Source organism: Aedes aegypti, chromosome 2, assembly GCF_002204515.2.
Source record: "Aedes aegypti strain LVP_AGWG chromosome 2, AaegL5.0 Primary Assembly, whole genome shotgun sequence".
Taxonomy (NCBI): Eukaryota; Metazoa; Arthropoda; class Insecta; order Diptera; family Culicidae; genus Aedes; species Aedes aegypti.
Window position 1 is genome coordinate 75,711,250 of NC_035108.1, and position 14,594 is coordinate 75,725,843.

Consider the following 14,594-nt stretch of genomic DNA (forward strand, 5'->3'; position numbering starts at 1 on the left):
GTTTGAAAATCATTTGTTTGTCCCAATTCATTCTTCCATCACGCAGTTTAGCGCCCTTGACATGGCCAAACTGGCTAATCGCACGTTAAGGCCCTGCATATTTTCTGCCTGTGAGCACAAAGAGTAGAGCGGGGCAAAAATTCCAGAATTTCTAGAATAGGGAAAATTTTGTTTCAATTATTCCTAGTTCAATACAAAACAACTATCAAAAACGTCATGGTGGTTCGAATTGCTTCAAACATTAAAATAAAACGATTGAGATGTAAAAAAATGACTAATTGCCATTTTTGACGTGAAAATTGTAATTTTCGGTGGAGCTTCCTTTGTGTAGAACGAAATAATAAAAAAAAAATCTTAATTCATTTTGTATGTGAAGTCATAGGTAGGCTTATCGTAAGGATACTTTGGGGTGTACTAGTTTTTGCATAAATGTTTGGAAACCACATTTGGCCCATAGTGAGGCAAAAGTTTGAGCCATATATTATCTCATGGAAAAAACTTTAAATCGTCACATTATCTTTCAATTTAGGAATATAACAGCTACACATGCGGGGTAAAAGTTCGTTTAAGATAAATTTTTGAATTTGTCGACAAGAACCTACTGCACACTAAGAAAAAACTAAAATTATACACTTCGTAAATTTCATTTGAAGCAAAATACTCGAAGTAAAAAACAAAATGACGAAAATTTGATTTCGGTATTTACACTTAAAATTGCGTCATTTTTGTTGAATTTCGTCCAATGTAACGGAAAAGTTGTGTGATCCAAACAATAATTAGTACCCCAAATTTACGTTATTTTGCTCGCTTCAATATGTCGGGCATCTTTGACGTAAATTTACACGATTCCGCTGTTTAATACTGGGGTTGTTTCTGTCTGACGTTTTAGAAGGTACACGAAAAACGTAATCACCCAACATTCAACTTATATGTGTGGCATAAACAAAAGATTTTGTATTTTGGACTCAAACCAATCCAGGTTTTTACGAGCGCTAATGGCTGCCGCAAACAGGCTCACTTTCTGGTAGGGAGCTGTCAATATGACGTTTGGCTTGGGTCCGTTCAATATAAAACGACCCAAGCTAAACGTCAAATCGACTGATCCCTACCAGAAAGTGAGTGTGTTTGCGGCAGCCATTAGCGCTTTTAAAAAGCTGGATACAAACGTAAGCTAAAGCGCTTGTTTGTTCAGCAAAATGGTATCCAATGTGTTGAAGGTCATCTTTGCTGTATTTATTCCTTTTCAACTGTTATCGTTTTTCTGAGAATATTGAACATTTAACAAAGGTCTAACTTTTGCCCCACTTTCCACTATAGCGATCTTTTGACAAAACAACTTAGAAATTGCGAGCCCGAAAGTCAGCATACATGACTACTAAAACAAATAAAGGGCGTAGCTTTTCATTCAAAGTCATCCAGGTAACTATTCCAAATATATCAATCAGACTACCGCAACAGAATGGACAACAATTATGCCACCTTCGTCTACCTAAATTGCTCGGAAGACATGACAAGTGTGGATACGAAATGTACCCCCTGAATATACCCGTTAGGCTTTACATATAAAAGCATGATTCCTCCTCCCGGACAAAACAGTGCCCTCGAAGTTGTCCCTGGAATTATTTTCTGTCAAGTGAACATTAATCGCTTAAAAAAACCCCAACAACATGTCCCGTGAAGATTCGTTTGTTATCCTGGGATCGACGCCGTCTTCATCTCTGGAAGCAAGCTATCTGAATGTTTCCGATGCAGACATTCTTAGCTTGATGAGCAGCTCACGCCATCAGTCGAATAATTCACCAATGGATGATGATCCTACGGAAGCGAGGTTAGTAACCCAATCTTACTCGCTGGATGGTTATAGGCCAGGCGACAAGGAGCATGAGCTCTGTCGAATAATACAAGAGCACAGTCAGGAGGAAGCACCCTCAGGCGTCGAGACATCGACCGATTCAGCAGCGAAATCATCTCCTTTCAGTCTCATGCCTAAGGATGAAGTGCTGAAACTGTTTTGGGAATCGCTGCAAGTTCACAGAACAATGCTGGATGATTCTCACATCACCGTATTCGAGAACGCTTCAGTTCGCGCCGCACGTATGCTGCAAACTCCAACCGTCAAAATAACCGACGAGCTAGGTAAAACTAGCGTGTACATCGGAAGCAATTCTAACAGCACACAGGAGATGAAACAAGAAGTCATCGAAGATAAATCTAAGCAAGGCGAGTATGAGCTCTTTAAATCATTCAAAAAGGAAACTACACTGAATTCAACATTATCGTCTGAGCTGATGAATGACCAATCGGATACGAAAACGCAAGCAGAGGATCAACAACGTTCCGAAAAGTTTGATTCAACAGAATGTTACGACACGGCCATCACAAAGAAAATGAAGGTTACAACAAATAAGACATTACAAGATGCAAACGTCACAGCTTCGACTTCGAACTTAAATCAATCTTTGCCTTTGATAGACAAGGAGACGCAAAGTCTCGAGTGGGATAGTGCTCTGGACAATGATGTCATCGCCGAAAAATGCGAGACCATTGCGCGTTTAGAGGCGGAAAACAAGAAGCTCAAGCTTGCCCTAGCCGACGCGAAGGAACGCTCATACCAGCAGAATACGCGATTAGAAATGCAAAATAAGAGGCTCAAGCTAGTCCTAGACGACGCGAAGAAACAAGTAGTCGCACAGGAGACGAAGCTGACAAAGGCACTGGCAGAGGAGCACAGGCGGAAGCAGATTGAACGCATCAGCTCATTGCACGCGATCGATGCACTGAGAAAACGGTTATCGGAAAAGGATGCCATTTTGAAGAATCAGGTGTGCTTGATAGCCCGCTTGGAACACAAGATCAAGGAAAGAGATGCCGAGTTTGAGAAGAAGGTAAGTTCAAACCACGCACTTTTTTGTGAAACTAAATTAGTAATTCGATTTTTTTTTATTTTTCAGCATCAAATCCTGCTTGAGGAGTTGACAAACTTGAGAGCGGAGCAGGGTGCTTCGGGAGGGATCGTCGCGAACGAACGCAACGCTGGGGGGACCTCGCCGGATACTTCCATCAATCAAGCGGAGGAAAGCAACAATTTTGCGGATATTGCCTGTCCGTTGTGCAATGATTCCTGCAACGGTTGGGAAGCCCTGGAAGAACACGTTCAAATTTGCGTTGCCGTAAATCAATTGGATGTCATGTAATGCTAGAGGGAAAGTATTTGCAATGAAGGTATTCATTTTCAATAAAGCCACTGCGTCTTAAATTTATTTGTTTTTTTTTTTTTATCATTATCTTGTACATTTGAAGAAGCAAAGTTCTGACAACAGACAATTCCTAATCACACATCTGAGAACGGCCTGGTGTAGTGGTTAAAACTAATAACTCTCACGCTGATGACATATGATCGAATCCCATCCCCGTCCACTTATGATCTTAAGGTACAGTGACGACTTCCTTCGGAAGAGAAGTAAACCCGTTGGTCCCTAGATGAACTAGCCGAGGGTTAAAAATCACGTTAATAAAAATAAACACACTTTTCTGAATTTCTAAATCCCAGTTGATCGCTCATTTGTCAGCTTGCTCGCAGCGGACAATTCAAAAGGGCATAACTACATAACCTTTGCATCTTGGCACACGTTAAGCAAATACAAGGTTAGGTTGTGGCCACCTTCGACCTATCCCTTCAATGGCTGCCACGCACTGCTTAACTATAAATCACCGCACACAACAACAGTATATAGTAGCAGCAATCAACCGCAACCACACACCCAGATTGATTGATCAATTAAAATTTTCGCAGCCACCGCACCTGAGATTGCTGTTCACATTTTTTCGCCGTATAAAGACATTTTGATTGCATGGCTTTTTGCGGTGCTCATCAATGCTTCTTGGTTTGATGAGGTCACGCAGTCAGTGGTGCACTGCACTGTAAGTTTAGTGCACACTTCAAGGTGTGTTTGAAACCATTATAAACGAAAGAAATGTCCACAAATTTAGCACCCACCATTCCAAAAATATAGCATTCGAGGATTTTTCCGAGAATATGAACGTATTCCAATTTATGGATGGACGCCCGACCACTTTACAAAATATTATATATACAGCAGGTTAAACATACAGAAGTTAATATGATTTTGTTCGGCATTGTTTTTTTTTTGGTATCAGATTTATAACAACATTTGCTATGTTTTTGACATTACATTTGTAAGCTTGTTGAAAATGACATCCAAAGGTATGAATAGCAATATATTTTGCAATAATTTTGTTGTTTTGTACCATCCTTGATAACATTGTGTAATAATTGTGCTATAATTATAATAGGAATAATTACATAGTTATATTGTTTGGTGCACATTTTGTTAGAATTGTTGTTTTGACTACTATCGGTACATGTTTTGTAACACTTGGTGATATAAAAAATAATACCGGGGAAACTCATTCTGTTATAATCTTGTTTCTTATGCCTGGTTGGGACCCTAATCCATTTATTGACCTACAGATTCTAAAGTTAATAGATGTTTTACCCAAGCGTCATCTCTAAGAATTTGGAAGCATGTCGTTGTAAGCATCAGATGTTTTCATGAAGATTAATTAATATGCCTTTGTTTATATTTATTGACATTAATCACAAATAAAAATGTCCTTGTCACTCGGCATTTAACCTTAGCGTCCCTGACCTATTTCATAACCAAATTTTCGTGATCTTTTGGCTCCAATTCCCATAATTTCCAAAGAGCATCGGAAACATCAGTATTGATGGAGCCCATAGCGATTCTTTAGATCGCCAAAATATCATCTAGTCCGGTCTGTCTGAACACCGATCAATTTGACGAAGGAAAACATTTTGCATGAAACTATAAATAAATATCCAGGAAAATTTAATGCATACAGTGATTTGACCATATTGAATCAACATAGGTAAAAATAGTTCTTATAGGGCAAGTGTAGCATCTAAAGAAAAGCACCTATAATGAGCTAATACAATTTTAAAACATGTGATTTTATTGTATCAGTCAATAGTTTTCGATTGCTATCATCATTAAGTTGTACAAAAATCACGATTCATTTGGAATTTCCGTGCAAAAATCCTTGCCGCAATAACAGGAACACTGTTTTCAATTTTAATAATGGATTATCAGATTTAGAAAATTCTTCCATAATTATGTTCTCAGAGTGTTCCGACGTATTTGTGTATATAAAACGCTAAATATGTTGAATGGGAAAGTTGTAAAGAAGGAAGTGAACGGAAATAATATTAACGTCTCGAGCGTATGTTCACCAAAAGGTGCGGCTCAAACAGCGTCTTTTCTGGTATCCACCGGCTGAGTGAGAAATGCTGAATCGCGCCCAGCTAAATCCAAGGTGGTAGACCCATCAGCGCGATCGTTCTAGTGTTAGTTGGGACGTTAAACAGGGCTGGCACGATCGCGCTCCGGCGAGACAGGAGTGTTGGCGTAAAACCTTATCAATCGGCAAAGACCCACGCGACGAAATAAGGACTACGATTAGAAATTTGGAACAAGGAACTGCAAGTCACTTGGTTTCGCAGGTTGCGACAGGATAATCTTTGACGAACTGCATCCCCGTAACATCGATACTGTAGCGCTGCAGGAGCTTTGTTGGACTGTACAGAAGGTGTGGAAAAGTGGGCATCGAGCGACTACCTTCTGCCACAGTACCCCAAATGAGCTAGGAACTGGCTTCATAGTGTTGGGCACGATGCGGTAACACGATATCGGATGGCAGCCGATTAGCGCAAGGATTTGCAAGATGAGGATCAAAGGCCGTTTCTTCAACTACATCATTATCAACGTACACTGGACCACACGAGGGAGGCCCGACGAGGAGAAGGAGACGTTTTACGCGCAGCTGGAGCAGATATATGACGGAACGGATACTCGCAGCGTAACGTGAAAATCGTTGTTGGTGAGATGAACGCACAGGTAGGACGAGAGGAGATGTACAGTACAGACCGGTGATCGGACGGAACAGCCTGCACGATGTTTCAACTTTGCAGCCTCTCGTGGTATGGTAGTCCAAAGCACCTTCTTCCCGCGCAAAGATATCCATAAGGCCACCAGGAGATCACCCGATAAGCAAACCGAAAACAAAATCAACCACGTTCTAATCGACGGAAAATTCTTCTCCGACATCACCAATGTTCGCACATACCGCAACTGATTGTCTTCCACAATTATGCAGGGTGTCGACTCTATTTTGAGAATGAAATTCCCTGACTTTCCCTGACCTTCCAGTCGATTTCCAGAAAAATTCCAGACCATTGAATTTGTTTAGTTTATTGAAAACAAAATTAATGTTTCTTTGTATTATTCTGCCTAACAAAACTTTTTTTGCGGAAAGTATTCGTAATAATATGTTTGCTTCATTCCTAACGACATTATTGTCATATTCCTTGGTAGATGAGTTTTGGATTTTTGTCAAATTATTCATTTAGATTCGCGGGGGATGGTATCATTCAAATTCTGTGTTGCAAGATTTTTGTAAGCTTTCTTGCTTATTAGCATGCTCAATCATTTCTAAAGAATTATTTCTATCAAAAATCTTCCCATCACTCCAACGACTTTCCCTAGAAAATTATTAAAATGCCTTACGTATAACTTTAAAGGTATCCTAAGGACTGTTCATTTTATAAAGTGGACACCTTGTGCATGCTGTATCTTTTTGATTTATTAATGAAATTTCAATCGGTTTTCTGTACATCGTTCGACTAGTATTGTACAATGTTGTAATAAAAAAATATACTCCAAAATAATTAAATTGCACATAAATATGGAACAACGGTTTAGAACGGTAAATTTTTTAGGTTATCAAAATCAATTATTGTTAGAAATTGGCTGGAAAATTCGACAATCTATATTCTTCATTTTCAAAAAAGGCTTGTTCTTCAAAAGCAATATCAATTAGAAGCCTGATGGAAAAAATGAAGTTATTTTTGAAGCAACAATTTTAAAGATATAATATTATCATTTTTCCCCGATATTTTTTAAGAACAATATTTTAAATTTGAAGGGAACTGATATGAGTAGATTTTTTTGGTCTAAAGTACGTCCTGATGGAAGTGCTAGTATAGTATTCATATTAAAAATAACTTGCGCCTTCATAGAGTTACTTAATTAGTCCCCACGTCACATTTAAAGCACAATAGGAAAACAATTGCTTTATTTTTAGAAGACCTTTCAAAGCACAATGACAATCATCAAAATTGGCAACACTGCTGTAATAAAATCGATTTTGTTTTCCACATATTATTTTCATAATATGTTAGTCTGAGATTACCAATTGAAATATTCGGCGAAAAACGTTTAAAATTTGGTGTGCATCGATAAATATGCGTCCATGACTTTAAAAGTATGAGACTTTTTGGTAAAACGTTCATAAAGAGTAAAATGTAAACTTAAGACTGCGGTTTAAACTTACGATTTAGCTCTCGTTTATACTAGTATAGTTTTTTTAGTAATCTAAACTAGTTTTGAACACGCATTTACTTTTCTGTCAGCAAATTTGGGCATAAATGGATAAATCACTAATGTTACCTAATGTCAGTGAAAGGTGGAATATAATTCATTTTTTTAAAGCTACACCTTTAGTAGAATAGTAAAAGATACAAACACACAATTTGTACATAAAAATGAGGATTTTTGTTTTGTTAATGTTAAACTTTGACAATCAGCTTTTCTTAAGAGTTTTTGGAAAAACTATTCAGCTCTTCAACCAAAAGCATTTTTTAATATCTTATATTTTCATAGCATTGTAGAGTAATAGTTGAACGATGCACAGAAAAACGATAACGATTTTATCAATAAATAAAAAAGATATGGCATAAACAAAGTGTTAAGAAGAAATATAGTTTACAATCAATGTTTGCTCTTCTTTAGAAGTATTGTCAAAAACGGAAAATTTCCAAAAAAAAAACCTTAATACAATGAGTTTGTTTAATCAATTCCAGGAAATACATTGCAGCCATGACACCAACGACAATATTATTCATAAATCTATGTAACTAAATAGAGCGTTGATTAACCTTGCCAAAGTTTTTCAAATAGGTTCATGAATGTTCAGTAAAAAAATACAACAATAATCAGTTTTCTATTTGTTTTTAATTTGTATTGTGGTATACAATCGATTATTCTTTCCCTGGCCTCAAGTGAAATTCCCTGACTTTCCCTAATTTTCCAGGTCGGGAAATTAAATCACTGACATTCCCTGAATTTCCAGTTATGGATAACTTCAAAACAAAGTCGATTTCTGTTAACCTCTACATTGAACGGAACATTTCTAGGGAATAGCACCAAGGAAAAACACTTGAGACATCGACAGTTGTAAATTTTAATTTTAAGCAGACACAAATGCATTAACAGCTTCACGCAGAGCGAAAACAGTTCACGAAAAATAGTAGGTATATATAAATAGTAGTATACATCTGAGCAACAACTTTTTCAAGATAATGAAATAAATTATATTTGAAACCAGGGACCAATTTCACGGGCGAATGGTCAATGGTTTTCATATAAGCTTTACTTATCTGAGAAGCGCTTCCCTACATATCCAAAATAGGATGTTTTACAATGTTCAATTCTGCTTTACTTCGATATCAGATGAGATGCATGGTTAACTTATGCCAAATCACGGCAGCAAAAATTATTAGAATAGGCAATTTTGCGCTCTTATTCATAATATTTTACATGTTGATCCATAACGTGAAGAGTGATCCGGAATAGTGTTCTCAGCCATTAACACTTCAGTCGTCGCGCTGTTGTATTTTGTACAACACAGGTGAAAAAACCTCGCTTTTCATACACAGCAGCAGCGTGGTAGTTCTGACGGTGACAAACCACGCGACGACTGGAAGGTTAATGGATTTTTTGTGCTATCTTGAGTAGAAGTTAAACACAAAACGGATTACTAAACAAGTTCCAAGTCCAATTTCAAAGCTTGTCAATATCCTTCAGAATAGTCTTAAACCTTCAAATCACGATTATTCTCGATTCCTTAATTGAAATATTTTCAAATTCACGCTCTTTGGGTGTAGAATTGAAGCATATTTTTTCGTTTATAACATTTTCAGACACACCGTGCACTCCTCTATACCATATATGGATGGCATTTGAAATGATACAGCCCTCCTTTCGCATGTAATCATATACGTCGACCTTTATGGGAACCATACTAAGAGAATCGCAACAACACTAAGTATAGAACTGTTTGATCCAAACTTGGAAGTCGTCCCCAGCCGCCTGCCACTGACCGCTATAACCACCACTAAACGCACCCCTGGGGTGTTGCTATCGATGGCGTTGCGGTGCTCAATAATGGTCACCAGCGCGAACCGCCAAATGCTCCAACGAACTTCTGATTAATCGAACCGCGAATCAAGACGACGACGACGACACGGGACAAGATGATCCTACACGTAACTCGTTTGCGCGTAGACTGCCGTTCGAAACGCTTCCGATGCTACTGTTTTGGGTGGATTTCAGGAGATTTTCGCGTTGCCACTTTTATTGGCTTGTAGGGGAGATGGTGGTAAAATGAACACCATAATATCTCGTTTCTAGCGAAAGAAATGACAAATTTGTATATTTTTTTCGCACAACATCAATACATTTTAAATGTTAAAATTATCTTTCCTTAGCATCTGCAACTTTATTATCATAGTTCTGAATTTTGAAGGTATCCTTGTTTTCTAAAGCTTTGTTTTTTGTTGATGTTTTCGGTTCAAACACTGTATGTTATGCTCAAAATACCAGTGCGAAATAAAAATTGTACTAATATTTTTTTTCTCTGTAAACAGCTAGGTGTTCATTTTACTACTCCGGTTTATTTTACCCCCACTTCCCTTATGGGGTGGAAAAGAGAGTGAGCGAAGAGTAAAGGTGCTTTGGTAGTCGTGGTCTTCATGTGTTTTCCCAAGGTGTACGGTGAGTTTTTCCCACTGCGTGATCGATTGGTGATCGCGAATTTCGTGAGTGCAGGCAGGCAGGCAGACATTCTAATTCTGAGAAACCGGCCGTTTCTCACGAAGACTGCCTGCCGTCTGTTTGATTGCCTGACGACGGACGAACAAGATTAACGATTGGCTTTTGCGAATTCTCGCGAAAGCGTGAGCTTCTGCTCCTTTTGCGGTACCCGTAGTTGTTGAGATTACGCGTTGGATATTTGTAAAGGTGGGAGGTAAGATACCACCCAATGAAGCCCATTAACGGCGTTGTTTGATTTTCTATGCCACTTTTCGTAATAAAATTAACACTTTTTTCTTATTTCCATGATATCCAATTTGCTGCTAGCGCACACTGTGGCAGATCGTAGTTTTCGTTTACCAAAACCTCTGGAACTTTGGATATGTATCCTATGGGATTGGTCTTTTTCTTGTTATTGGAATTATGCACCCATTGGGACAGAGCATGCTACTCAGCTTAGTGTTCAATGAGAACTTCGACAGTTGTAACCTGAGAGCTTTCTTTGCTTTTATTTCACATTCAATAAAATAAAAATTAAATCTTATTAATCCTGTGGTTTGAATAACATCACGATCAAGATAATTTGGAAAGCTCAAAATAATTTGGAAACTTCCATTTTCTGAATTAACATCAGGGTTTATTATAAAAATTTGCAATAATATGTATCAACAAGAAAATACTTTCTATAACATATGTCACGCAAATACAGGGCTGATAGCGGTCAGACATTCAAATTATAATTGTTAGTAGGCACGTCTAAGAGAGTTGAAATGGGCATCTAAGAGAGCCGAAGGAGATGCAAAGTTGTGAAGAAGAAAGGAGAAAAATTTGAAGTAATACGATTATTCTGTTGATTGTTTAGGGCTTAAGTATAGATTTTGCCCAAGGAACAATTATAAAGAAATCTGTCTAGACCAGGGAATTCTGAGAAAATTGAGAGTATCACTCACTTATCGCTCTCTGTAACTATCATGATCCGCTACACATCATCAGAGTCTGCCTGCTACAGCTCTGATTATATCATAACAGTGTACAAACTTGTTAAAACTTAAGAAGCATATTTTTCTTCGCTTGCTTTTATCAATTGGCTTGTTTAGGGGTATCCAGCTTTTTACATAGTCTGATTCTACGTTGGAATTTGAACCAGAACCAAAAATTTTAGAACTTTCCTTGCCCTGGAACTATTTTTAAAAAACGTTTGAAGTTAGTATGGAAATCGCTTTTGAATCACCCCTCGGCAAATTTTACTTCGGGACGAGCTGTCATTATGTAAATTGAAGTGTCATTGAGTCCACAGTTTGAAATTTTCATCAATCATTTAAAACGTCAAAATTTAGATATTGAAGCGCAATAAAATTGTGTTATAAGGTACAGTGGGGGAAGTGTATCAGTGGGGTAAGTGGATCATTTGTCAATATAAAGCATAAATACTTGAATATGTTGAAAGTTTTCGCACCATTGCTTCTTTTTAGGTTATATTCTTACGCCCACACTGATACTTTTGCAAAACTGGTACTACACGTACACTAACACAACCAAACTTGTTAGCTGTAAAAAGTAATTAATTTGAAAATTGTTTTCCATCAATCAAAAATCCATTGTATCTCTGTCTAAAATCGAATTCTATTTTTTTTTTTTTGACACATGGTAAGCATTTCAGTTCTAATTGAATGATTCACAATGAAAAATATGTAATTTATGTAAATAAATACAAATATATTGGACATGGTACACTTACCCCTACTTTTTAATGGGGTGAGGTAAGTGGATCAAGGATAATTATCATCTATTGGCAGACTGCTTACGTGAATTTCAATAAGCTTTAATATCCGACAATGTTGTTTTCCTTTATTTTGTTCCGTTCCCAGCTTGAATTTGTCAAATTGACCATAGAAAATTTGAATTATACCACCTAAAAGCTCTTCTAACCTTTCTGGTATAAAAAAATATAAAAAGAATAATAATTTCAAAATTTACACGAAACTTTTCGTGGTTTATCTAAGCTTAGTTGTATAAGAGCAAAATATACTAATTTTCCAATCGAAAGCATATAACACAGCGTAACAAAAATGACATTTTTGCGTGTCTCAAGGATCAAATTATGTGTCTCGAGTAGATTTGGGGTTGCTGAATCTGATGCCATTTTCAGAAATGTTCCAGCACGTCACTATTTTTAGCTACAGGTCACCAAAGTTGTATAAAACACTGGTTTCATTAAAGTTTACATTAAATTTAAAGTATAATTTATCAAACTTTTTTGTGATCTAATCCACTAAGCATGCTATTTTGCACTTAAACTTTCATTTTGGATTAAATTTGATTGAAATTGCGCGATTAAATTTGGATTAAACCGATTTTTTCGACATGCTTGCTTTCTCCATACAAAATTCGTCGTTTCTCTTGTATGGGGAAATACAATTCTTTTTTAAACCATCAAAAAATAACTTTTCCGCATCGAAAATATTATAAACTTTGCCGATAAGTATTGTTATACACATAAAGTTTGAATTCTGTGTCAAACTAAGCTAATAAATTGCCTTACAAACTGGGAAACTTGCATGCAAGTTGGCCAAAATAGTCAATTTTTGCATTTTCAACAGGTACTCTCTCAAAAACTAGACGTGCTATGATAATTTTGAAAACGGCAATGGATTCAGCAACCCTTAATTGAGTGAATAGCGGTATTTTGGTGCTTGAGACAAAAACGTGTTCCGCAGTGTAATCGTATCTTATTTGACCATATAAATTGTTCTAGACAGATGATACACATATATTCATAAATAAAATAGAAGGATTTCAGTTTGGTATTCAAAAGTAAATGTAACTAATATTTTAAACCAAGAGTGTTTTTCGAAAATATCGTAAGGAATAATCCTACAATACTTCTGTATAACTTATGCGTATAAATAGATGAATTTTCTCCAAATTTTTCTAGTTAGAATGTTTTTTTTTTTTGTTCAAATTAGTATGAATCAATACATACATACTTTTTATTATATATTGATTAAATAAAGATACTTTTTAATTTTAAAGTATTAAAATGTAACATTTCTAACACTAATAACAAGAACGAGGGTAATACCATTCTTATTAAACATAATCACACTACATTTGTTTCGAGAACAGATTTCTTTTAATGGTGATCCACTTACCCCACCATGGCGGGGCAAGTGGATCATTTGGCGCAAATTTTTAAGTCTCACATACTCAATACATAACAATCAGAAAAATCGAAATAAATGACGATTTGAAGTATAATAGTCCCTTATTTATTATCCACAGAAAAAAGTTTGAGATACATTATTCACGTTAGCTGTACATAACAACCTTACTTAGAAAAATGCGCTCTTTCGAACAAGCTACGAAAACCTGTAACTTTTTCATCGCTAAACAACCCAATTGAGAACAAATTCCGCAATGCCTAGTCAAGAACCTTTCAAAACGCTTCAAAACAGTTGTTTTCAATGAATATGGCACCAAAACATGAATCACTGCGATAAAATACTTTGGGCCTATAGTTATTGAAACTCCCAGAATTGATAGTTTGTTTACCGTTTGTACTAATTTTCCTGTTCCCTGTTTCTAAAATTATTCAACTTACGTTGGAATCTATTATAGGCGCGCGGCCTACCAGACGACCAATGAAAATAAACACCAGCATCAAAGAGAGAGTGAAATTCCACATGCAATCCACGTGGCGGAGAATAAACTGCGTGTACCACTGTGCGTAGGTCGATGGACGTTTTTTAAAACTACGCACTGATGAAACAGGAAGCAATCGGGGAGCAGTGAGAAGGCATTCCAATATGGCAGTTGAATTAACATACAGTTAAAAAACCGAAAAGTAGCCAACAAAATAATTTTAAAAGCAAAACAAAGAAGCATAAAAACTATGTTTTATAAATTGGAAACTTACAATAAAATTCAATCAATATTCTTATAAAAATGGTAAATAAGCAAAAAAGAGCTTAAATATCAATTAGCACTAAAAATTTGAAATACTGCAAAAAAAAAATCGTAAATCACCAATGAAAAAATAAAATAGACACTTTTTGGAAAATCGAAAAGTTAGTAAAGATTTATTGTAATTCATAAAAAAATAACTATTTTTCTTTCAAAATTTTCTAATTTTGAAGCGTTTTTTTCAGTTTTTTTCTTCTAGAAGAATATTTAGCATAGATAGACTGACTGTACATGTCAATGGTTGCTACTCCGTGATTGATCGGAACTGGTAAGAATTGCACTACGATCCAAATGAATAAGGGGTGGGAGTTTCCGCTTACTCTCGAAGTACAATTTTAGCAGATCTAATATTATTGATCAATAACGGCGCCGGCCAAGTCCTTACAGTCAGTTGGGATGGGAAAGGAATGTTAGGGTGTAATGATTGTTGTTTCTAGAGACCGAGAATACCTCTGCATCTCCACAATCACCACGGGAAGGGTGTTTATTAGTGAGGGAGGAAAAGATCTGGGAGTCACCATGGTCAGTGATGCGATCCATGGATAAGGAGGGAAAATACAACTTAAACTTAAAGCTAGTTCTGCATTTCGTCTCGAGAAGTTTTCGGTAAAAGATTTAAAATATACGTCAACATCCATTATGTCGAACCATTCAAAAGAT

The 14,594-nt window shown here is 36.6% G+C and overlaps 2 protein-coding genes across 17 annotated transcripts in view; one reads left to right on the forward strand and one right to left on the reverse strand.

Annotated features, from left to right (window-relative positions):
* LOC5576767 (protein phosphatase 1 regulatory subunit 12A) overlaps window positions 1–14,594 on the reverse strand; it is a 260,984-nt gene that overhangs the window by 40,146 nt on the left and 206,244 nt on the right. The gene's annotated exons all lie outside the window — the stretch shown is intronic.
* Window positions 1,552–3,260, forward strand: LOC5576769. The gene is made up of 2 exons (XM_001662806.2): window positions 1,552–2,885; window positions 2,952–3,260. The coding sequence occupies exons 1-2, from the start codon at window positions 1,668–1,670 to the stop codon at window positions 3,192–3,194; spliced, it is 1,461 nt and encodes a 486-aa protein (XP_001662856.1). The 5' UTR covers window positions 1,552–1,667; the 3' UTR covers window positions 3,195–3,260.